General features: G+C 38.6%; 1 protein-coding gene across 1 annotated transcript in view; it reads right to left on the bottom strand.

The window, feature by feature from the left end:
- The window catches only part of MTMR10 (myotubularin related protein 10), a gene marked incomplete at its 5' end in the record, with an annotated part of 35,775 nt that extends 12,495 nt beyond the window's left edge, over window positions 1-23,280 (bottom strand). Inside the window, 5 exons of the mRNA XM_082488946.1 lie at window positions 6,758-6,900; window positions 7,774-7,846; window positions 8,717-8,853; window positions 21,795-21,855; window positions 22,894-23,280. Coding sequence (XP_082345072.1) covers window positions 6,758-6,900; window positions 7,774-7,846; window positions 8,717-8,853; window positions 21,795-21,855; window positions 22,894-23,280 — 801 coding nt within the window. The remainder of the gene's footprint in view (window positions 1-6,757; window positions 6,901-7,773; window positions 7,847-8,716; window positions 8,854-21,794; window positions 21,856-22,893) is intronic.
- Between the last annotated feature and the right edge of the window lie 268 nt (window positions 23,281-23,548).

Below are 23,548 nucleotides of genomic sequence, written 5' to 3'. Positions count from 1 at the left end.
CACAATTTATTCACTGTTTAGCAGTTTTGGATATTAATTTTGAAAAAAATTCTGCTTCCAAGAAATTGTTTTCTGTTAGTGAAGGAAATTTTTCTTATTGTCAGAGACATAAAAGAAAGATTTGCATGACGCACAACTAGAGGAATAAAAGTGTCACTGGGAAACAGTCTAACATGACTTTTCAAACAAACATTTATAAGCTGATTTCCAGGATTTAGTAAAACTTTTAAGAACTACCATGAAGTAACTGGAAGCCATGCACTTTTTATTAAATCTTGTGATTTAAGTGTACAAATCAAAGCTGAAGAAGCCAGCTGTTCCATAGTACTTGGCTGCTTCTAACAGACTACTTTTGCCTATCATTCACAATGAAATAAAATGGAAACCTGTGTACATACACATTTTTACTTCCATTTTTCTATGTAAATTTTCACTACAGTAACTGCTACTAACAGAGCTACTCCTCATCTTCATTTATGGGAGTAAAGGATGAAAAGCTTTTTACTATGCTGGTCTACTCTCAAGGCTTGAGGATGAGCTGCAAGACATTAAAAAATGCCATTGTGCTGCCAAGTAACACAATAGAAATACAATAAAACCTATTTTTAAAAGCAGCAGCTAAAATCTCTGTCATTTACTTGCCACATTTGAGAAAGAAAGTATGTGTGTACTGTGTTAAGAGGGGGGAGATGGTGAGCATTCATATCTGGTTCCCAAAAATGAGACCGTAGCTGTGCTTTTGAACCCAGCAGCTGAAAAATGCTCCCAGGTGTTCCACAGTATAGACATAACTCACAATACCAGGTACTGCATGGGTGAAACAGTCCACCTGTGGGTTACCATACAGGTTCAGGGCCTCTATTTCTGTTATTAAAAAAAAAAAATAAAGTATTTATCCTGCTACTGTCTTCATTTTTACATTTTAGACAAATTTCACTCATATACACACTAAACAAGTATTAGACACATTCATTTTCAGTTTATTCCTCATTAAATCCATATAGTAGTTTTATTGTCTGAAAGTTTCAAAAGACAAGCACATTCCACAGATCTCAGCTGATTATCACCATAAGTAGAAAGCTCTCAAATTGGAAGACAAACATGTTTTACAGGAAATGTTCTCATATCAAACTGAAAAATGTTTGGTATTTTTGCCAATTTACAATTGTGTAAAGCTGAAGATATTTAGGCTCAGTCAAATAACAAGAGAATAGGCTGCTTGTTGGAAAGTTAATTTATTAAAAGCAGTAAACACAATGGCTGTAATTATTTCATAGTCCAAAGGACACTTCCCTATGTCAGTGTCCCCTGTTCAACCCCTGTCGGAGAGAAATAAATGGTACTTTCAAGGACAAGCCCTCCTCTTCTTCAACAGGAATTTTACCGAGGACAAGAGCTTCAAAATATTGCTAATGCTCTTGGAAAAGATCATTCCGAACAGTCTTAAACATGAGGTATGTTTAATATCTTAAACATATTTAAGACATCTAAGTTAGCATAGCCCTTCACTCCACCTGCTTCGCTAAGTCCAGGCTACCTGCCCTATGAACTCACTGGAAGGATACTACTGCTGCTCCTGTTCTGAGTAGACACCCGTAGCAGAAAGTCAGGCAACCAGACCAAATCCCATGGACAGAATTTGTGAATCTCCCTAGGTGGGAAGTCTTCTTGGGAAAAGAAGCTTTCGGGTAACAAGACTTCCAGCCCTAACCATCGTGCATGTCCTCCTACTAGCTGCTAAGCTACGAATTGTCTAATTGAGAACAGCTTTTTTTTTCTTCTATAAAAATTCCAATACCAGCTATACATAACAGTTACTTTGGTTTGAGTACAAGTAATCTACGCAAGAGGAAACAGTACAAGGATTTCAGAAGCTGAAGCAAGTTTTTACATATCAGAATCCTTGTCTGTAAAAGAATGTGTCTGAATCCTAAGAACATGTTTCCTTAGACTTGAGAGAAATATTAAAATACATGTCTACTTTTTAGAACACCTTTGGGTAAGTTTACTTCTGAAAAAAGTTTTCTTCACCCCCTCCAATCCCACTCCAAAGACCATAAAGATAATATCTTTTCATGCATTCCCAGTGTCTTGAGAAATTACCAATTTTGTGATCTGTATAAACAATTAGAACAAGGTAATACAGAAGTTTGGGGAAACAAAAAAAAAAAAAAAAAGAAAAAAGACATTACAAAGGGTCAGGATCATTTGTCCAAAACTCTGAGTTTCATATTATTCTTCATAACAATTAGGAAAAAATTGTTCCGCTCCATCCCAAGTGTTATGACGTGTGAGAAGGCTGGTTTTGATTGCACAGGAAACAAGATTTGAGATAAATAATTTCCCTTATGTTTTGATTAAGCATGTGTTTCTGAAACTGCTCTCATACTCATTTAAAAAAAGCTTCCTGAAGGAAAAGAACTGAGGGAGTTCCAGAAGAGAAAGAGACTGAGAAAATGGAGATATATTTAGGAAACAGGAGATTATAGGGTGTGTGCCATTCTGGTGCACTGCCAAGATTCACATGCGTGGTGAGGCAACACGCTATCCATCAGCTAACAGTCGTTAAGATCTATAGCCTCACCTTTTATACATTTTAATTTCTTGGTCTAACTTCAAGTATTGTAGCAGCTAGAAATTAGCAGGAACTTGCAGTTTGACTGTTTGTTGTGATTTTTGGAACAAAATCATTCCTTTTCCTTTAAGGAATGTGAAATGCTGCTTCTTCCACGCTGCCTAACTTAAGACTTCCCCAGCTTGCTTCCCCTTGCTTCCCCATCCTCCACTTCCTCCCACACCCATCTGGCTTTCCTTCCTTTGGAGACTTGATAGCTTGATTTTAGAGACAAAACAGAATTAAACTGTTAAATAGTGTTGAGTGCGAGTTTCCATTCCCTCTATTATTCCTTAACTCCTGTCTCCCAAACATCCATTAATAAAAACGAGGAAGGAAATATTTACTTGACTGATTAATGTTGAGACAGTATTTTATTAGCATGTACTGGCTGCAACTGATGTTGAGAGTATTTTGCTAATAGAACTGATTTTTAAGCTTCTTTGTAATAATTTACCCCAAAATAAACTCACCCCAAAATTCAATGTGTTCTTTCAATTTGTTTCTGCTTAAAAAGTAAAGAAAGACACCTCTGCAAGTTCTACCAACGTTACCCATGCATCACGTCTCTGTGCAATCAAGTCAGTCAGACTGTCCACCTCTGAAGCCTGACTGCTTTCAAACTTGGAGCCTTCTTTTCACACTTTTTAAAGAGAGACTCAGAATACTCTCTATTCTATGCAGCTTAATTAGCGAGGGTTATTCTACCTTATGCCCTGTTCAGCAAATACAGACACTTCCTTAGGAACAGATTACATTCCCTTTGCCGACATCAATTTATGTAACTGAATGCTGTTGGGTATTTCCATCGCATTGAAGGAAACTATGCATGAAACAAATCACTTCACTCTAAAAAGTTAGTATCTATTCTCCTTGTAACTATTTCATATATTTAAAGCGCACTTTTAAATAGTAATTATCAAGCGTATTGGTTTTATTTCTTTAACTATTGCTCTAAACAGAACATTTGCTAGGATCTGGCAACAAGCTAGAGCCATTTATACTCCCACAGTTTCAAGCGCATACTTTAGAAGGTAGATATTATAGGATAATACTCCTCTCTATTACCAGGATGTCAATTAGTTAGAAATCTCCCTGCTCTGATTTGTATAGCTGACTCTATTTCTGTAAAGTTTGCTAAAGGAAGTAATTTATGATTTATAGAGCACTAACATGCAGGTCTCTTGCTTTACAGAACAGAGATTGCAATGCAACCTGTAACATCACCTTCCCTTCTGCTTATTTTAAAAACAAGTGAAAAAACCTTATTCGAAAAAACTCCAGTCATAAATATTTCAGACATGATTTTAATTACAGCCTGTACAATCCATTGATTCCATTCAGAAATTCCAAGTTCTGCAGTTTTTCAACACTAAGCACCCTAGAAAACCTTCATAAAACACATAAGCACAATTTATCCACCTCATGTTTTACTCAGGAGGTCATATCTAGCTCCAAAACAAGCATAAAGAAACTTGGGAGCAGAAAAATATAGCTGACAATTATTTTGTGGGGTTTTTTTGTAGGTTTTTTTTGTTGTTGTTGGGGTTTTTTTTTTGTTGTTGTTGTTGTTGTTTTTTGAAAGAGCTGACTGGAGGTTAGGCCCCAAAGTAAAAAGGAAAGCAGAGAAGCTGGAGAGAGTCCAGTGGTGGGCTACCCAAGATGACGATGGTCCCGAAGTACATTTTCTGAAGAAACTGGGCTCATTTTGCTGTGCAGTGATGAGACTGCAGGAAACCACTACTAGGAAGGTAGTTATAGACTCAGTCTTACAAGATGGCACAAGGGGCAGCAGCCAGAAACTCATCTTGAGACATTCAAGCTGCACATCAGGAAGAACATGCAGCACTGGAACAGGATACCCACAGAGGGGGAAGGCTCTCCATCCTTGGTGGTTTTCAAGATACAACTGAACAAACCCACTGCTGACCTGATCTAATCCTGGCAACTCTGAAGAGAAAGGTGGACTAGGTGATCTCCACAGGCCCCTCCCGTCTAGCATCTCTGACTCCACGGCCAATTCTCTACTACAACACACTCTGGGTCAGAAGGCAATGCTGGCACACTCAGCCAAAGAGAAGGGCAGGAATTCCCTCTCATCAGAGCTCAGTTATACTTTAAGTCTTGGTCCTCCCTACAGAAGTTATGCACGCACAATTACTTCCAAGTAGACCGCTGCCAATGTTTTCATGCACAAATAGCTGGATGCAAATATATATTGAAGTGGCCCTTCAGAACTATAAGGAGACCTGACCACCTTTGTTTTTAAACATCAGGACAACCTTGCTAATATGTACCACTTGAAGGGCAGGAACAGAAACCAGTAAAAATCTTTCAAGATTGTGGTGCTAGCATGCCATTTCAATGCCAGAAAGAACAAAATAACTCCATTCAATAGGCTGTGTAAGACCATTCTAGTTGAGTTCACTATCATCCCAAAATAATTTAAACAAAATCCTGATAGAAGAAACCTGACCTAAGGACCTCATGCTTTTAGACGTTTATATTTTAACTCCAACAGAAAAATGTGGTTATGGAACCATTCGATTAGGTTAACGGAGTCTTATCTCCCTTCAGTAAAAGTGTGCTTCTATCATACACCCACGCAAAGTTGCCGTAACCTACTTGATGCGTCAAAACTGCAAGAGCAGCCACACAAGTTTCCTTCCACTCCTCTACTGAGGCATTCTGCTATTTGAATATGGCAACTGCTGCACTTGTGGTCACCACCAGTACTATCTTTATAACCACACAGATTCAGATCCTTCTTTCCTATCAAAAGAAATCACGTTAGACCAGGTAATTATAAAAGTGCCTTCATATAAAGGTTTCACTTTTTGCTCTTGCATAAGTAAACGCAGCACAAAAAGTGTTAATGAGATGCTGAGTTTACGCTATCTTCCTCCCTCCTCCAGGCTAATCACTCTTCTTAGCAGCCACAGCCAATTAGAAACAGTTGCTATAAAGATATTGCAGCAGTCAGGCTGCTCCAGGGAGATTTCAGAGAAGCTGAGAAAGGGGAATTGACTGCTGAAAGACTGCCAAACATGAAAGGTTACGAACAGCAAAGACAGCAGGCAGGGAGGAACCTAGAAAAGGAGCAGGGAAAGAACAGTCCGCTTGTTACTGGGCTTCTGCCCAGGGACCTGTATGCCAGGCTGAAAGGTGAAGAAGGGATGACCGGGTTCATCAGTTACTCAGTTGGTAACTGCAAACAGACTTATGTCTGGGCAGATGGCTCTTAGGACTTACAGGGTTAAGCTCAAACTTTATCCTACTGAGAATTGGAATTCTTAAGCTCTGTGAGCAAACTGGGTCATTCCTTAGGAAAGGACTGCTGTGCCATGCCTGGCCAGGAAGGGGTGCCATGGAGGTCAGAGGAGCTCTAACTCAAATAACCCATCCCACCCATCCAGAAGAAGGAAGCTGGTGAGCTAATGTCGCCACATAGACTAACCACCTCTGAGTAGCAGCAACTTATCTGGACCTTACTATGTTAAATAACGTTGTACGATTTTCTTGAGACTTATGAAAACAAGTGTTAAAGCTGGGGAAGGAATTATTTCTAGGAATGTACAAACAGAAGTAATTTCTCTCATGAGGCAAGCAAGTCTTTCTAAGAAAATGTTGAGAAAGACCAGATAGTTTTACGTAGATTAGAGAAAGTGATGATTCCAAGAGCTCATTAGAGGACTTGCTGTGTGAAGCAAATAAGTGTACATATAAGATAGTACACTTTACCTATGGGTAAGTTAAGCTTATGACTTTCAGAAAATGTATCAAAGTTTCAAACATTTTCCATAAAAATGTAAACATCTGTTGTGCAGCTGCAATGCAGTATTCCAATTCCAGTCTTTAAAAAAATTTGTTTAATAAATTAGTAACTTTTAAAAGTACAAGAGATAAAGGCAAGAAATGCAGGTTTATCTTATATGAAAAGAAACAGTTAATACATCATGCTAAATTTTTTACTGAACAATTTAGACTGTAAAAATCTAGATATTATCCTGTAACAGAATGTGATCAATGTGCAATTCTTCTCCCCTACTTCTCTATCAAAACATAAACCAAATTGCTCTTATTAGCACAGCTGTTGCTACATATAATGACTACAAGGCAAGATTTCCTAAGAAGATATAATACCTTTTTTGCACTTTCAGGACCCGCTTCATCAAAACGAAATCTGACAATACGGAAGTCTTTGCAATAAATTATTAATTCAGTTGGATTAAATTTAAGTTTTTGGTTGGGACCAAGGACCTTCTGCTTCCTCTTGGTGTCATTCACTGTAAAGAAAAGAGAAAGTTACTGGACTGTGTTTTTTAAGTATACTGGCTCAAAAAGATACAGTAACACTGCTACCACCATTTTTTCCATTTCATAGTGTATTTCAGCTGTTCAATAGGGCCTCCTGTTGATCGACCTTTCAAAGAAGTGGCTGAACTTTTGCTTCCTGTATGTCCAGATTACTTTTGTCCATCAACAACTTCACAAACAAGGAATTAACATGTAGTATTCCCAAGAGCAATTTTTGTTCCCAGACAGTTGATCGTGTATGCTGCAATGGCCTTCTGGCGCACAGTAATTGGCACATATGCTGGTGATTTTGGTTGGGGTTTTTTTTGTTACTTGGATGTATAAAAAAAGTGCTAGAGCTAAGACTAAGATTAACTCCTTATTCCTTACATAAAACTCAAGAATGTAAGTATTGTAAATTACCAGCTTGTCTAGACTTGCATAGACAGCCTATGTCTCTTGGCCTTTTCAAACAGAGAACATCAAGTTGTAGAAAGTAAGAGTCACAGAAGCCACAGAGATTTTATTTGTAGTAACTGGGAAAACTGGGGCACATAGCTGTTGAGTGATTAATTGACACGGCTGCCTGGCTGCAGGTATCTTCCAGATTAAATTTAAGTACTTCCACAGAACTCAAGAGAAATGTTTTAGGACACCTCCACGTGTCCCACCCTGTACCTCAAGTTTTATTCAGTTTTTAAGGCTTTTATCCTAATTTTAAATAAATCCCATTTTCAAATCAGCGAAGATTAATGACATAAAACCTTAAGCGTCAACAATTCTGCACAACCTAACAAGCAGTTAACAACTTTGAACTGAGTAATTGTAAAGCCTATCATCATACTTAACTATTTCTGACGTACCTGTGACAATCTGCTCGATGCATGTTAGTGGCACATCATGTTCACCAAGGAGGAGGTTTTTATAATGGAATTTCTGAAATACATGAACTCATAGCCATTAATTGCAGTTCTGCAGTTCACAACCAGATATACAACACTATTTTGAAGAAACCATGATAAAAATTGGGCATGCCGAGACTTTTCTGACATGTACAACCCTTGCCTATTCACAGGCAATTAGAGGCTGTGGAAACAGCTCTCTTGTGCTGGCAAATGCATACCAAATGGTTTAGAAACCCCAGTGGAATATGCAAAATAACCCCACTACTTGCATCAAATTTACTAGCCTCAAAATTTGCTGATAGAAATTCAATACAATCTGAAGTGTAAAATATATATATACACGATATAAAAAATTTCCAACTGTAACCATAGAAAGAAATAAATTAATTCAGATTTCAGCTTTCACAACTACTTCATGTCAAAAATTAATTTTTTGAAGTTGTCCTCCATCAGTAACGCCAATAAAACTTGGATGCATTAAAGCCTTTACTGATCTGATGCTTGTCTAGTCAAAGGAACATTTGCAATTATCTTCTTCAAGGAGGAACACATTTTTCTATAATACCTGCTTTGCCTTTTATAAAACCACTTCCCAATGAAGCCTCTATAAACAGAGGTACACAGAGCTGGCTGTACTTCCACACCAAACTTGCTCTGTTCTGATATTCTCAGTGAAGGGACAGAACAGCAACACATTCAGAACAGGACAGTAAAACGTCATAATTTAGGCTGCTTTGTTTTACATTCAGAACAGGTCAGTAAAACCTCATCATTTAGGTTGCTTTGTTTTAGAAGGCATCATATTTATATCAGATATAGGACAGATTCACTGTATTCTAATTAAATCCATTTTACCTACCACATTTGTTGTCATGATGTAGTGATGTGAGTAATAACAAACCTGTAGTGGCATTGGGTCGTCCGTAATAAAAGAAATCTTGAAGTTAGTGCAAACCAATTTGCCCCACAGGTCATATTGACTTGTATCTGTTGCGATGCATTTTCTTACAAAATTTACTTCATTTACCACAATTTCACCTGAAACAGAAAAAGGGGAGTGGAAAAGCAAGCCTATATAAATCTTGTAGGTACAACAGTTCTAAGTCTGTAGTACCAAGAAAGCCCTAACTCTTTATCTGTTTCAAGTTAAACACATCTTCTGAGTAAACCTGGAGTTTAACAAACACCACTCCAGGGGAAAAAAAGAAAACTATCATTCCAAAACAGACAATATTCTGGAGCAGTTAAAAGCAAAAAAAAAAAAAAAAAAAAAGAAACAAAACAAAAAAACCAAAACACCCCACCCCAAAAAACAACAATAAAAACCCCAATAAAGCCCACATCACCTTCCTTATACCCAGAGATCAAAATCTGCAATTCATCACTATTAAAAATTCATTGGTTTGGACAACACTGTCCTTTAAAAAAGGTATACACTCATGTACTTCAGCTAGCATTTATTTTAAAATCTGAAATTAGCTGGCTATTGTTAAGTGCTTTAGAAAGTTTTATGAACTTCATGAATTCAGAGACTGAGGACCATTTAAAAATAAAAAGTAAATTGCTATACATAAAGTTACTTTTTAGTTCCACAACAGAGGTTTCTGAAAGCTAAACAGTAATTTCATTCTTACTTCAGGAAATGAACTTGGTCATTTATTTCACTCCTGTATAGGGCTTTCACTTCTGTCATCAGATCAACCACTTCCTTCTGCTGCTGTCTACCATAAATAGCGTGCAAGTCGAAGCGTGTTCAAGAAAAGTGTAATTTTATACCAGCTGTAGGATTTTGTTTAAAAAAGACTAAGGACTAAAGATTGCTAACGCCTACTTTACTCGCAACAGGTTGGGCATATTTAGTCCCAGTTGCCCAAAATGCCATCTCAGAGTGTCCTATGGTTCACAAGAAAACAATCAGTTCTTTGGGTGGCTATAATGGCAGCAATCAGTTATCTGTATGCCCAATGAGTATGCATATAGCTTTGAATAAATCTCCCATCGGTCTCTTGATCTAGAGAAGGTATTTTCCTCAGGTAGTTATCACTGCACCCAAGTAACCATACATTCAAAGAACTGTCTTTAGCATTCCAGACGCTTGAGCAGAAACGTCCCTTTTGCTAGTCCTGAGACCCAGTCCCTGCACATGCGCCTCATCCCAAGCTCTCCCGCTAAGCTGCCCCGCCAGCTCTCTCGCCCCTAATATGATTAGGCATCAGCCTGGAAACCACTAAGAGCAGCAGCAATCAGAGCCCCTGCTTTTAGTTCAGTTATAATAAACAGCTCCAAAAATTCCTTAGACTAACTCTGTAGCCTTCAGCTGGCAGAATTATGTTGAGTATTCTGGGACCGTTTGAAGATGCAAGGGGACAAGTTTAATTGACCTGTGGTTATCATATACACACATAATCTATGCCCGAAGTGGCAAGAGTTGTGAAAATGCCCCATAGACAGATGTGATGGAGCTTTAAAGTCTTTTCTCAAACATTTTGGTAAAAAAAAAAAAAAAAAATCTGATTCTGACAGCTTCAGTACAAATAGTTAAAGCTCAGCCAAGACCACAGCAATTGAAAGCAACGTCATATAATGGGGTACATGAGAATGACAAGCCCTACTTCTGTTAAACATCGTAATGAAAATGTTTCAATACTTTTAGCAGAGTCTGGCCTGAAACTTCTTAATGCCCAGCATCTTTTCTAATAAGCTATTTACTTAACTGCAAAAGCCCAAACTGTATATTAAAGCAACTCCTTCTCACAGTTGGTGTTAATCTTCAACTACTCAATGTCAAGTTCTCAGTCACATTCTGTCTGAGAAGCTTTCCCTCTCCACAAAGTCAGTTCTTCTAAACCTAAACAGTTTTTATTCTTTCCTCTCTCAGCACCTCCAGTCTATCACTGCATTTGTAATAAAAAAATAAGAAGGGCCAAATACACAGTGAAATGAAGTGCAATTTCCATAAGTACTTTTTCCCCCCATATAACATTCTCTTACCTGTTAAAGTGTAATATTTTTAGTATCACAGAGGAGACACTCTTGCTAAAAGCACAAATTACTATTACCAAACTATTTCAGTACTTCACGTCTTTGATGTTACAAAACAGTAGAGAAATAAGAGATCCATTGCTGCTCTCCTGCAAACTTCTTCAATTTGAATCTACTACAATTTAAAACGCGCCTGCTACATCATTCTCCTTACCAAAGCCAGTCCTTTTTACTTCCCTCCTCCATTCCACATAATTGAGTGGCGACAGCACAAGATGTTAATACTAATCCTATTTTAGTGCAATTTCATTTATTCTCATTTAATCCAACACAAATACATTCTGGATTTTTCAGCCTAGCTTCTCCTTTGCACTCAAGTTTACAGCCCTAACACAGAACTGTCAGTTTTGAACCTGAGTACTATGATACGGCAAGAGCGCATGCATACTGATTTCAGCTGAAGGGTTTAAACATTTACAATGAAGCGTGAGAAAGTTTACAATGACAATTTAATAGATGCAGTTTTCAAAAGCCTCTAGAAACTGAACCTTGTTTTTAAAATGCAGGTTTAGAATTTTACATCGACCTGGCTTTTATCCCTCATTTGGACATCTATAACGAGCTATAAAAAAAGGTGCAAACCTTCCAAACTTAACTCAAATTTAGAAAAGTAGATAAAACATCAGTAGTACACGTTGGTCTTATACAATGAACCCTTCTTGTATTTGTAGTCAAGTAGGTGATTTTTCTATACAAGTGTCAACAACAGAGCTATTCAGAGATATTACACTGCACATTTTTACAATGTAGCTGCTGCTTTTTTCCAGTAAACAGTCACAAGCTGTTCCAGACACGGAACAGCAGTCAACACTTCCATGTGACTCGAACAGTCAAAGTATGATCTCAGGAGACAAGAGCAGTTTGTTTAAACTCTGACAGGAAACCAGACGAAAAATTACAGGTTGCCACCCTTCTATATAAAGCCTAATCATGTTTAATAAAAATATTTCTACGTCGAATACGCCAATCACAAAAATAACACAAGAGGCTGAAGGATCTCTCTAGATAATACACCTTCCACTTGACACACAGCCTCAGAAACTGTAAACTTCAGGAAAAAATCTGCTAAACCACCCAAAAGCACGTGCAATTTGACCGTTTCATGTTTTGGATGTTAAGAGAATTCAAGGTATATATCTAATCCACCATCGTGCGTAACCTCCTACAATCCAAACAAAAGCCAGAAAGCAGAGCATGCATTCATGGGAATTGATGACAACAGAGGCAGGACTGAAACAGAACGAGACATCAATAGGTATCAGAGCTGTTGTGCAGCAGCTCCCATTTTGCCCCCCCAGCTGGCAGTCACACTAAGCAAGCCTGGTCAAGGCTTCAGGGCAGTTTCTTTCTGCAAAACTTGAAGACACAATCCCTGCCATGTCCCACACGATCAAGTTTAATTTTTTTGTTTATCTTACAAAGGTAGTAATTCGTAACTTACAATCAGGAATGCTGGATGCAATAACCTGCATACATGCAGATCACACAAAATATCTAAAAAAAATTTCTTAGCTTTTTGTTTATTTTGCGTCAGTTTTATCACTATTTTTTATCAATAACAGGGCAATCAGACAATAAGGAAATTTGATAGATCTCAAAAACTGAGGAACAGCTGCTAGAATTAGCACTGCATTGGAACTCGTAATCGGAAATGTCCGTATTTTCTCTAGAGACAAGGGTCTGGATTCTTTATAGGAGAAGGAGATGCATAAATCATCCTCCTTCACCTATATACCCAGTGTCTGCTATTTTAAGATTCTGTATTATCTTAGCTTACAATTCAAGAAACACGCCAACAAAGAAAAAGACCTCAAGTAATTTCCAGGTTTTCAGTTGCTCGCTGAAGCAGTTGCCAAATCCTTCCACCCAACAGGTTCTAGCAGAATTTTGCTGCCTGTGGATACAGAAGGTATACAGCTGGACAGTGTATCTTAAAACCTTAGTTTTCAGGGAAGAATGCTGATGGAATAGCATCTAGGACCACAGCCTTACGAGGTGAAACAGACTGAACAGTATTCAACAAATCTAACAATACTGACTGAATACAAAAATATTGCACAATGAAATAAAGTAACTGAGCAGTTTACAAGGTTATATATTCATACTGTATTGTATGCATATATACACCTCCTGATACATACTCAGAGACAGAGCGTGCATATGCATATATACACATGTTCAAATGGTAACATTGAGTATTTCTAGCACATTAAGAACCTGATACTTGCTAGAGGCAATGAATGGCTGAAATCAGACTCCATAAATTAATAATGCAAATCCTACAGGCTTAAGAATTTTGCAGGTACCCTACATAATGCTAAGAGAAGTTTTTCAAAGCTGTACTAGAAGCATAAGAATAGATGTATTAGTATAAGCTTCCTTTAACAAGCACTGAACTTCTAAATCAAAATCTGATTATGTTTAGTGTATGTTCAAGGTCTAATAGACTAAGGACAATAGAGGGTATTACGTACTTTACGCGGTCATGTAATTCCTACCTAAATTCAGGAAAACCTAGCAGTTAAATAAACTTAGGAAACTAAACCCCTGTTCCTCATTTATAATGCTGATAGTGTCTATACCCACTTGTTTTTGTGAAAGATAGCCTAAAAGGTTCACAATAGAACAGCAAAAGTTATTTCAAGTAGCCATTTAGCTGTTTAAAATGCACATCAGTGAGTTCTCTTGCATTTGGAAAGATCTAAGTCTAAAACTGCTCCAAAATGATTGGCAAATAATTAACTTCTGTAATTTTCTGAGTAAGAATTTCCAATAAAAAACTTCATTAATAAGTAACTGAAACCGAGAACGTCTTCACCCATTTAGCTGCCTTTTCTTAGCTGTTCTTTTGCAGAGAGAATACCAAAATTGTATGAGTTTATTAGTATGCACCAAGCATTTAGATGTAAATGTCTCTAATCCACTTCTAAATGAATCTTCTGTTCAGTGTGCTCAGCCACTTCCAAACTAAGAAAAAAGTATTTGTAAACTCATGAAATAATTTTCCTTTATCTCTTTTCTGATTTTCATGAGCTCTTACAATGTATTTAAGGATTTAAGGTATGTGAAGACAAAAAAAGCTGCACAGTATTATAGATATCACCCATCTTTTTATTTCCCCCAACTATTTTTCAATACTTTCACAATTAGTTAAAAAATAGACTACACTTCATTTTCTGTACATCCACAGAAACCAAAAAAAGGAAAACAAAGTAAAAATGTTCTGAAAGGACAGCTCAATACTGTGATTATTTGGAATGAAAAACAATTTGGCTATATGCTATTTGCATTAATTTTTAATAGGAGAACCTGGAATTTATTTCAACACACAACTCTAACCACTGCTTGAAGAGTGGTGTGTTTTAGATGTGCAGTACCAAAAGAGCTTGCTCTGCCAATCTGATTAGAAAAATTGTTGTTAACATATCATATGAATATTGTAGTTTCTCTAGTGTGCTAACAAACAGAAAAAGACAAAGAGCATGACAAGAGCTCAGCTAAATTTTAGAAACGCTCAACAAGGAAAAAAGTAGCAAAAAAAAAAAAAAAAGAAGACTTTTTGGTAAAAGCCTTCAAAGAACAACTATTCTTTTCCCATGCACAATAACAAGATTAAAACCAGTACTTGTGCAATAATGGCTAATCTTTGTGACCCTTGCAAAAGGAATTGACCACAGGAGGGATCTGATAAGGCACTGCTTTTCTGAACTAGGATGGGATGCCCCACAGAAACTTTCCCCGTGTCCCAGAAACACAATGAAAGACACAAGAACGTAGTGCAGGCAACCAACAGGAGTTCCCATGGCAAGACAGGAACATCCACCACGAGCAAGGCTCTCAATAGCAGCTAGATCCAAAACAAAGTATTGCAGTAGATTAAAAAGCTGATCATGATTACGGAGTTGCTTTAATCCAGCAACTCACTATTACCCCTAAAATGGGAACAGTTCCATAGCCAACATTCATTCCCACCTCGACCCTTGTGCCGGCACTGCCATTTGTGAAAGACTTTGTTAGTCATATCAGAGAATTGATCCAGTGAAAATAATTCTAACCATGTATTTTTCTTCCTTTTTTGTCAGCTCTAATTTCATCAGAATTAGCTCTCTGATCTGGCTTGTTCTCTGGTTGCACAAAAAAGTGTCAGCACCAAGTAGCTAAAGGAACACCTGTGATGAGAAAGAATGGAATAATAAACAGCTCCTCTTGGCATCAACATGCCTTTTTAGGCCAAATTAAAATAACCCTATTGCAACGTCCTCACTCCCCCAAGTTTTAGCAACGATTCGGTCAGAGTTCTGTAACGTGAACAATAGACAAGCCAGCGAGGAGGGAGAGCACTTTCTGTTTTGCGTATTTTCAATCTGGCTCCACAAACTACAGATTGCCAAAGCCTGACTTTGCCTAAACAATATAATCAGTAACAATTTGAAAGGACAGTGGTTTTCAGCCTGTTATTGTACAACTATGTCACCAGTACAAGTTATAGATGCTGTTCTGAACTTGTAATGTATTACTGGGTCTAGCATAAATTACTCAGGTTTGGCTAAATAAATAAATCAATACAGAAACACACGTTCCATATAAATTAGTTTGCTGAACACTTACTTCATTGGAAGCAAATATAATTGCCAGGAGACAAAAAAAAAACCCAACAGTAGTCTGGTCAGCTGACAATTCAGAATCTACGCTAACACTTTATCCTACTTCTGGATTTTAATGACTTGTGGCATTAAATATATTTGGGACAGAGTGGGCACAAACCAATTACTTTGGAACTGGTTTGCAGAATGCACATGCAGAAACATGAAAATATTTAATTTTAAAGCATGCTTATCTTTCTACCTTTACAGAATTATTTCCATATTGTCCTACAGCTAATCTGTTGCAAATAGGGAAGTATTTTTGTATATATTTACAAATACTTAAAATATATTACTAGTCAGAAACTTTAAGAAATGCAGTCTATATATTCGTAACAAAGAACAAAACTGACTCCATCCAGCAAAATCCACTTATAAGACTATCTGGAACTTAGATTCTACATGCAGACTGCCTTGATAGTACCAATAACATGCCAATCTTTAAAAAAAGCAAAACCAAAAACAAAACAAGGAGTTAACTGAACCCAAAGCTTGCCTGAAAATTTACTTTGAGTCAAATAAACAAAAAAGAGCTATAATAGAAAAGAGTATTTACTATATACTTACTGTAAGTGATGCCTCATTTATTCTAAATATAAATCAAATGCTTGGTTCATTTTTAAACTTCTTGCAGTATGAAAGATTAGTTTGCAGAAAGCTGCTGTTTCAGATTTCAAACCTAAAATTTGAATCTCTCATAATTTATTTAAATAAAACTTTTGGTAATCTTCTTGGTGTAGACCCCCCCCCCAAAAATCTACTTTAGAAAAGCTTTAGGGGATTTTATTACTTTCTAAATTGCCATTCTGATTTTCTAATCTGGTCATTCTGAAATGTTGAAAATAATTTCATGCTCTTATGATAACAATGATTCCTGAAAATGAGTTGAAATTACAAAGCTATTTCATTTACTTGTCTAATATCACACACTAACTTTAAAAACAAACTTACAGTAACATTTCAATTTCAAACAAGAAACTTGGATGCAGGGAAAACCCCCAAACTCTGCAATATGATGTCTTAATCAGCTGCACAACGAGTAAGAGAGCCTTGGCTAGCACACCACAACACTGGAAATCAGAATCAACAACTGAACATGCTTTGGAAACAATCAGAAACTGACTTCATACAAGTTCAATTCAGTTATTATCAGCATTGATAGGCTATTGCAACTCGCATCAACAGATGAACATCCTTAACAGACCAATCCATACAGGAGTATCAAAAGCTCATTCCAGGAATATACATGGAAAAAGGCACTGACAGGAACAGCATTACTACTTGTACCAAGCAATTAAGCCATCCCAGTTTCCCCTTTGAGATGTTAAGCCCAAATGATTCCTAATACACAAGAAAAGCACACCTGACAAATCTCTGGGGTTATGCACTAACCTCGCTAACTCAGTCCCTATTTCTTACCCCCGAGTACTGCACTGGCCTCCTGCACTCACACTGCAACACCACGGCCTCTGTTCTCCAGCTCTGGGACACCACAAATCAATGAAAATGCCAAGCAAGAGGTACAGGGGTTCAAAGCAGTCAGGAGTGAACGTACCTGGGGTACTAACACGCAAGGGTGCCTCACCAAAAAGTTTCTTCCCTTCTCCTATCACAAGATGTGTTGCAGCTGCTCTGGAACACATGACTTAATGTACTAAGGATTTGCAGAAAGCAGAAAAAAAAAATAGAAAGAGAGCTGGGAGAATCAGACACTTCGAAAAGATTAAAACTTTCCATGATACAGTCTTAAAAACCTCCCACAATTAAATTTCTACAGTCAGTTGCCTATCTAAGGGCACATGTATACAAAAATGCAAACCAAAACAAAAAAGCAGGTGGTAAAGTCAATTAGATTGGCATTATTAGATAAAAGCCGAATATATCCAGTGGCAAAAATCACATAATATGTAATTCCACCTCAACAAGAACACAGCACAGACCAGCTAAGAAAACTAAGATAAAGGGAAGCAAAAAAGAGCAGACATACGACACAAGTCTGAAAATCACCCATCACATGGAATGGGGGAATACGGCTTGATGTTTGCCGTCTCATCCAAGAACTAGAATTTATCCAAAGAAACTAGATGGTGGTAAATTGAGAACAAACAAATAAAGGTAGTTTGTCACAGCATACAACTAAACTGCTGAACTCCTCACCAGATGAAGCTGTGGGTGATACAAGTTTACACAGCTATAAAAAGCAATTGGATAAACTCATGTAAGAAAAATCCAGCAAGAGGAATTAAATATGATAGCACTGGCTCTGTGATGCTCTGTAACTCCTCGCTTGGATCTCCCCATTAACTCTAAGAGGAAAGTCCCCATGCCACACACTGGAGGTGCAGGGAGGGCAGAACAAGCAGCTGGGAGTGCTGCCTGTCTGGTTCTTTCCTCTTCCTACATGCCTGCTGGCAGCCACTGTCAGCAAGAGGTGATGTCTGGCCCAGTCCCACCGTACTCAGGACCTGTTTATAAACCCACCACGGGCGTGATCGCACACCAACAACGGCACTGAAGTTGACTTCTATGATCTAACCATGAAACATGGTGCCGACACAAAAGACTATGAATAACCGAATTGCAACAGCAGCTCACCTCTAATATTCCCTTAACTTGCCTTAACGTGAGCCAGTCTTAAAGATAAAAAAAAAATACTATTCTAATTGAGTTTACTTCTATAATTTTACTGTATAAAGCTTTAAAACCAAAAATAACTAAACCATTTCTACCTGTTCTGTAAAAACCTACAGGTAACAACTACTAACTTAATCCACTAGCAAATTAGTATACTGAGCAACACTTTAAAATAGTTACTACAAGTGGGTATTAAGATTCAGGAGGAACAATCCTTTTCTCACACTTAATGAGATGTTCCATTAGTTCTATAATCTCCTGCAGAACATCCTGCATGAGCAACAGTGAGGACCTTTTTGCCTGATCTTGCTTAAACCACGGCACGGCACTGCTTACAGTGCAGACACTGGACTGGTTCATTACCCACCCATGTCATGCATCCCTCTGCTCGCTGCTGTGCCATCATGAAAACATACACTGCATTGTATTTCAGCTACGTTGTACATTTTTTTGAATGCTTTGGTTGAAGTCTCAAAAATGCTACAGACGTTGCTGTGGAAAATAGGCCACAACTGATTACCGGAACAAAACACACCTTCAAGTTTAACACCTTTGACTTCATTCTCCCCTAAAATACACAAACTAATTTCCTACTAGCCAGGCAAGGCGCTTTAACAGACTGACTGGTAGACTACCTGCTATTTCCCTACTTTTCCCCTTTGACATGCTTATAAAACAAGCTACGCAAACAAAGGAAAACAAAGTGAAACTGCTACACAGGCCAACTCTTCAACTAATGCAACAAAAACTCTTGATCAGAGCTACACTAGAACAGAACTGCAGAAAGAAAAAGAAAACATTTTTATAACTTCATCTTAAACCTCTATCATGTGTTTTGGAAAGAAACTATACCAGATTCTATAAAATTATTTGCTTTTCCCTACAGCAGTATCAGTGTTGCCACTTAACAATCAAGGTTTTTACTTGCTTTAAACTATGTTTGTTGCTTTTCCTAATACACCACCCTCCTCAGGGCACACAGTTCCATGAGAACACAGGCTTTTGTTCCAAAAGCTGAAAAGATGAGTCTCTTTTCCTCTGGTGCCCAGAAGAAACTTTCAAAACAAACTCTACAGGTTGAAAGTTGATTCCAATGTAAATTCCAATATTTTTTTAAAAACAAAACCCTCCCCATTTTGTAACCTGACTCATATTACCTTCATGTCTGGGACTCCCTCTCCTAACCTCCACTGCAGAGAAATACAAGTTAGACAGTAGGGTATTTAGCTACTTTGGAATTCCAATTTTTAGTAAGCTACTCCCTCAGAGTGACTACGTTTTGGGAATCAAAAGCTTAATACAATTATTTGCAGTTTTCCAAGATTACTAAAGCCAGTAACTGCCTGTGCTAATATAATTCCAAAAGAACTCCTTAAAAACTCCCCCAATTAAAGAAGCATAATAAACATTCAGCCGCTCAGGTTTAACTCTGTTCCTGAGAGCAAAAGCAATTTCACACAACTGTTAAGGACAGGATATTAGGAATACCATACTCAAACTGTACTTGCAACGGAGTGCAAGCCAGCCTTAATATAATTAAATGAGTTGGAATTTGGCCAGCAACTAGGGTTATGACAAATCCAAATGCCAGTCTATCCAACAGTACAATGCGTACTTGTTTATACACTTTTCTACTGCACCATTTGATGACAGAAACAAAAGAAATGCATTTAGACCGGCGCTTAACTTTAAACAGGAAGAGTTTCATTTAAGTAATTTAAAATAAGTCACTTCTAAACTCCCCCCCACCCTTATACAGACTGGTGCTCACAAAAATGAAAAGATTTTGTCAGAGCTATTCTGTGGCTGTACAGAGCAGTAAATTTTATTATGAAATCATTCAAAATAACACCTTAGAATGATACAGAGGTGGAAATTTTTATTCTGTGGTGAGTCATACTCTCTCAGTCAGCTTCTATATAACCTGGGGTGACTTACTACAAACGTCCCAAAAGCCATCAACTGCTTATTTCAAAGATAGTGCAGACAAGGGAAATGATGCAAACATGGGATAAATATAAGCTGGTTGAGAAAAACAAACTCAGTCAGCATCATTTTAAGTACACTTTGGAGTTTCACAAATAAAGAATAAACCACACTGCAAAAAGTTACTGCACAGAAGTTGTTTTCTGTAAGTGCTCATGCACACGTTCCACAGTAAAGGCAAGATGAGTTACATTTTGAGAAAAGAAACCTCGTACTGCCTTGCATTTGCTGTGGAATGTCTCAGAGAAGAACATGCAGTCACTTCCTTGTGAGTCAAAGACCTTGGATGAATATCAACTGCAACACAACCAATAAGATGCCAAGTGGTAAGCAGAAGTTTTGCAAGCATGAAAATATAACTGTATTTCAAATACTAAGCAATCTTAGCAATGTATTTTAGGGTATTTGTGCCTCAAGCAAAATCTGTATTATTCTGTTTCATGAAGAGTTTCAGTCAGTTGTTATTTACTCTTTCAGTTGAACCTCTTCCACAATATATCAGTACCTCATTGGACCATACCACATATCAACTAGTACTGCTTCATTAACAGTCCCATAAGAAGCAGTGACAGAGTAAAAAGAGTAACTTGTTTATTCTACTGATCACCTTGAAAGTTGACATGTTTTATCAACTTACACAACATGATAGCAATAGCTTCCTATGTTAGTGTGCATCAATTCCCATTTGTTAACATATAAGCTGAATGCTAAGAAAAAAAATGCAGTATACCATTCTGCTTTACACTCAAAATTACCCGTAGAAACAGCAAGCCAAATTTATTACTGTGATGTATAGTTTGCAATGAAAGTAACCTTGCAAACAGTAGATTGTTCCTTTGGTATCTGAAAAAGGCTTTTAGGAAATCCTCATTGATCGAAATGTCATTTACCAAAGATTACTTCTTATTTAAAATACGGAAGTCGGGAATGTCCTACATTTTTACAAATATGTAATTATAAACAATAATAAAAGCGTTGCTTTTCTCATCGACACACTAAAAAGGTTATTCTGCTTAAGTTTAAAGGCACTTACAAATTCCAAAATTACGTAACAGCTGCATATTCAGTAAGAGTAAATGAATAAAGATGGCATTAGAAATTTTCCAATACAGAAGTCAATTGTACCTAGCCACTAGAAATTCTATGAATATTTCCCTTTAAAATAAAGGAAGACTACAATACATGCTATGGTTGTGGGTTCTGCACACAGGTGAAGGCCTGACTATCTGACGAGAATATAGAATCATAGGATGGTTTAGGTTGGAAGGGACCTTGAAGATCGAGTTCTAACCCCCCTACCATATAATTATTAGTAGTTTTCAAAAAGGTGTCATAAATGTTACAAGATTTACAATGGTTTAATTTCAAATATTAACAATAAAGCCAAGACATTATTCTACGCATACTAACACATTGCACAGGCAAAATTGCTTATGTATTTATTTAGTGTTTCAGGCAAGTTAGAACAATTTTCTACAGATGCAAATATCATTAGATTTTCCTACTTAGAAGTTATATTCCCTCAAGGAGCACACCAAGATTAAAATATACCAAAATCAATAATCACAGTAAAATAAGGAAAACCATTTACACTTTACCGATTCTGTTATAATAAACAAAAGGCTTAAATATATCCTTGTTGAGCTATCTGTCCAATTCTTGATTTATGCCTACCTGGCAAAAGTACTGGTTCCAGTTTTTTAATCCTTGGTTCTGAAGCTATATGGTCTTCAGCCTGGAGGGAAAAAAAAAAAAAAAAAAAAGATAATTTACTTAAGAATCAGAACTTTACAGTCAGACACAAGTCTGATCTATTTGGGCAAAGGAGAAAGCCCTTCTTTTAACTTAAAAAGCTGATCTTAAAGAGCTAGGATCCAATCATAGCAACAGTTTTCTGTAAAGATGATAACATTTTTGTGTACTTTTAGCTTCGTACCAGAAGAATAACATAATATTTAAAGTGCTAATGTTGAACTAATTGTGTAACCTCGGCTGGAACAAGTCGCAGGATGAACAAAAAAACAATTTGGCTTGACATTCCATAAAGGCTCAGGTCCTACAACAAGCTTTACGTGGATATGGGCTCTCAAGTTTGCACAAAACTCTCGACCAACTTTTAATGTGCATGACTTTCTGACATAAGAAAAATTTCCAAAGAGATGAAGCCTAGAACACATATGTGCCTACCTGCATTTAAATTCCAAACCTCAAAAATAAAAATACTTCTATAAAAAGACTAGAACCTTCAGTGAAGTAACCTTAACGCCTGTGGTTCCTACGCTGACAGCGATATGGCCGTGGCCCAGGACTAAGAATATCCGGAATGACGCTGCATCAACATTTCACTTTTACCAAGAAATTGTGAAAACGCAAAAATGAGTCAACATGTCAAACGTGTTGTTAGAAGAGGCCTTGCCTTGCCTAAAATAGGTAAATAAAAATCACATTCTGTCAAGCGCACATCCAGGCTACGCGAAAAATCCTGGTGGTTCTACAATACATACACTTGATACTATATGCACTATATACAGTGTTCTACTATATGTAGTTGATATGCATACTTGATTTTCTTATTCACGCCATCGGCCAAGTCATAAACGATGTCCAGGGCGAGGCTGAGCTCGCCGCTGCCAGCTGTTCTCTCCCCACAGCACCCGCAGCGCGGACGCGGGTGACACCGCGCACAGCCCGAACACCTGAAGCGTTACTCAGAACTTTCCCCAATAATCTCACATAGGCCGTTTTTAACCGACGCAAGAGTTTACTGCGATACGAGCCGTGCCCCCCGGCCAGCGCTCGCCTCCTCCCCGCACACGCTCGCCCCGAGGCCGCACCTCAGCACCGGCCGCGCCGCTTTTGTTCCCCGCCGCGGCGGAGCGTTCCCGGGGGGGCCGGCCGGGAGTCCCCCCCGTCCAGCCTGTGCGGGCTCACACCCCCCCGGGCCGGTAACCCGCAGGCGGGCGGGGAGAAGCCACGGGCAGAGCCCCGGGCGCCCCGCGGGCCCCGCTCCGCGCCGGGCGGCGGCCCCCGGGCCAAGGCCACGGGCAGGGCGGGGACGAGCGGAGGGGGCGGCTGATGGAGGCGAAAGGCCGTTCGTTACCTGAGGCAGCGGCAGAAGGTAGGACTTGAAGGTGGGTTTGGGCTGCTTGAGAGAAAACATGGTGGCTGCCGGCGGGGAGCCCGGCGGGCCCCGTCCCGCGGGGGCAGGGTGTCGCCGCCCGCCGGCTCAGGCCTGGCGCCCCGCAGCCGCTCGGGGCTGCGCGCTCCCCCTCACACGGCGGCGGCCCCGGCGGGCGGCGGCGGGGGCGGCCCCAGCGCACCCTCCTTCCCCCAGGGAGGAGCCAGCCGCCTGGGCAGGCCCGGCCGGGGGCAGCCCCAGCCCCTCATGGAGCCCCCCCGCCGCTCCCTCCGCCTACCCCGCGAGGGTG

This window comes from Vanellus vanellus (genome assembly GCF_965231255.1).
Source record: "Vanellus vanellus genome assembly, chromosome: 11".
In the NCBI taxonomy this organism is placed as follows: Eukaryota; Metazoa; Chordata; class Aves; order Charadriiformes; family Charadriidae; genus Vanellus; species Vanellus vanellus.
The sequence above is the reverse complement of the archived record's forward strand: the minus strand, read 5'-3'. Positions and strand labels throughout refer to the sequence as shown.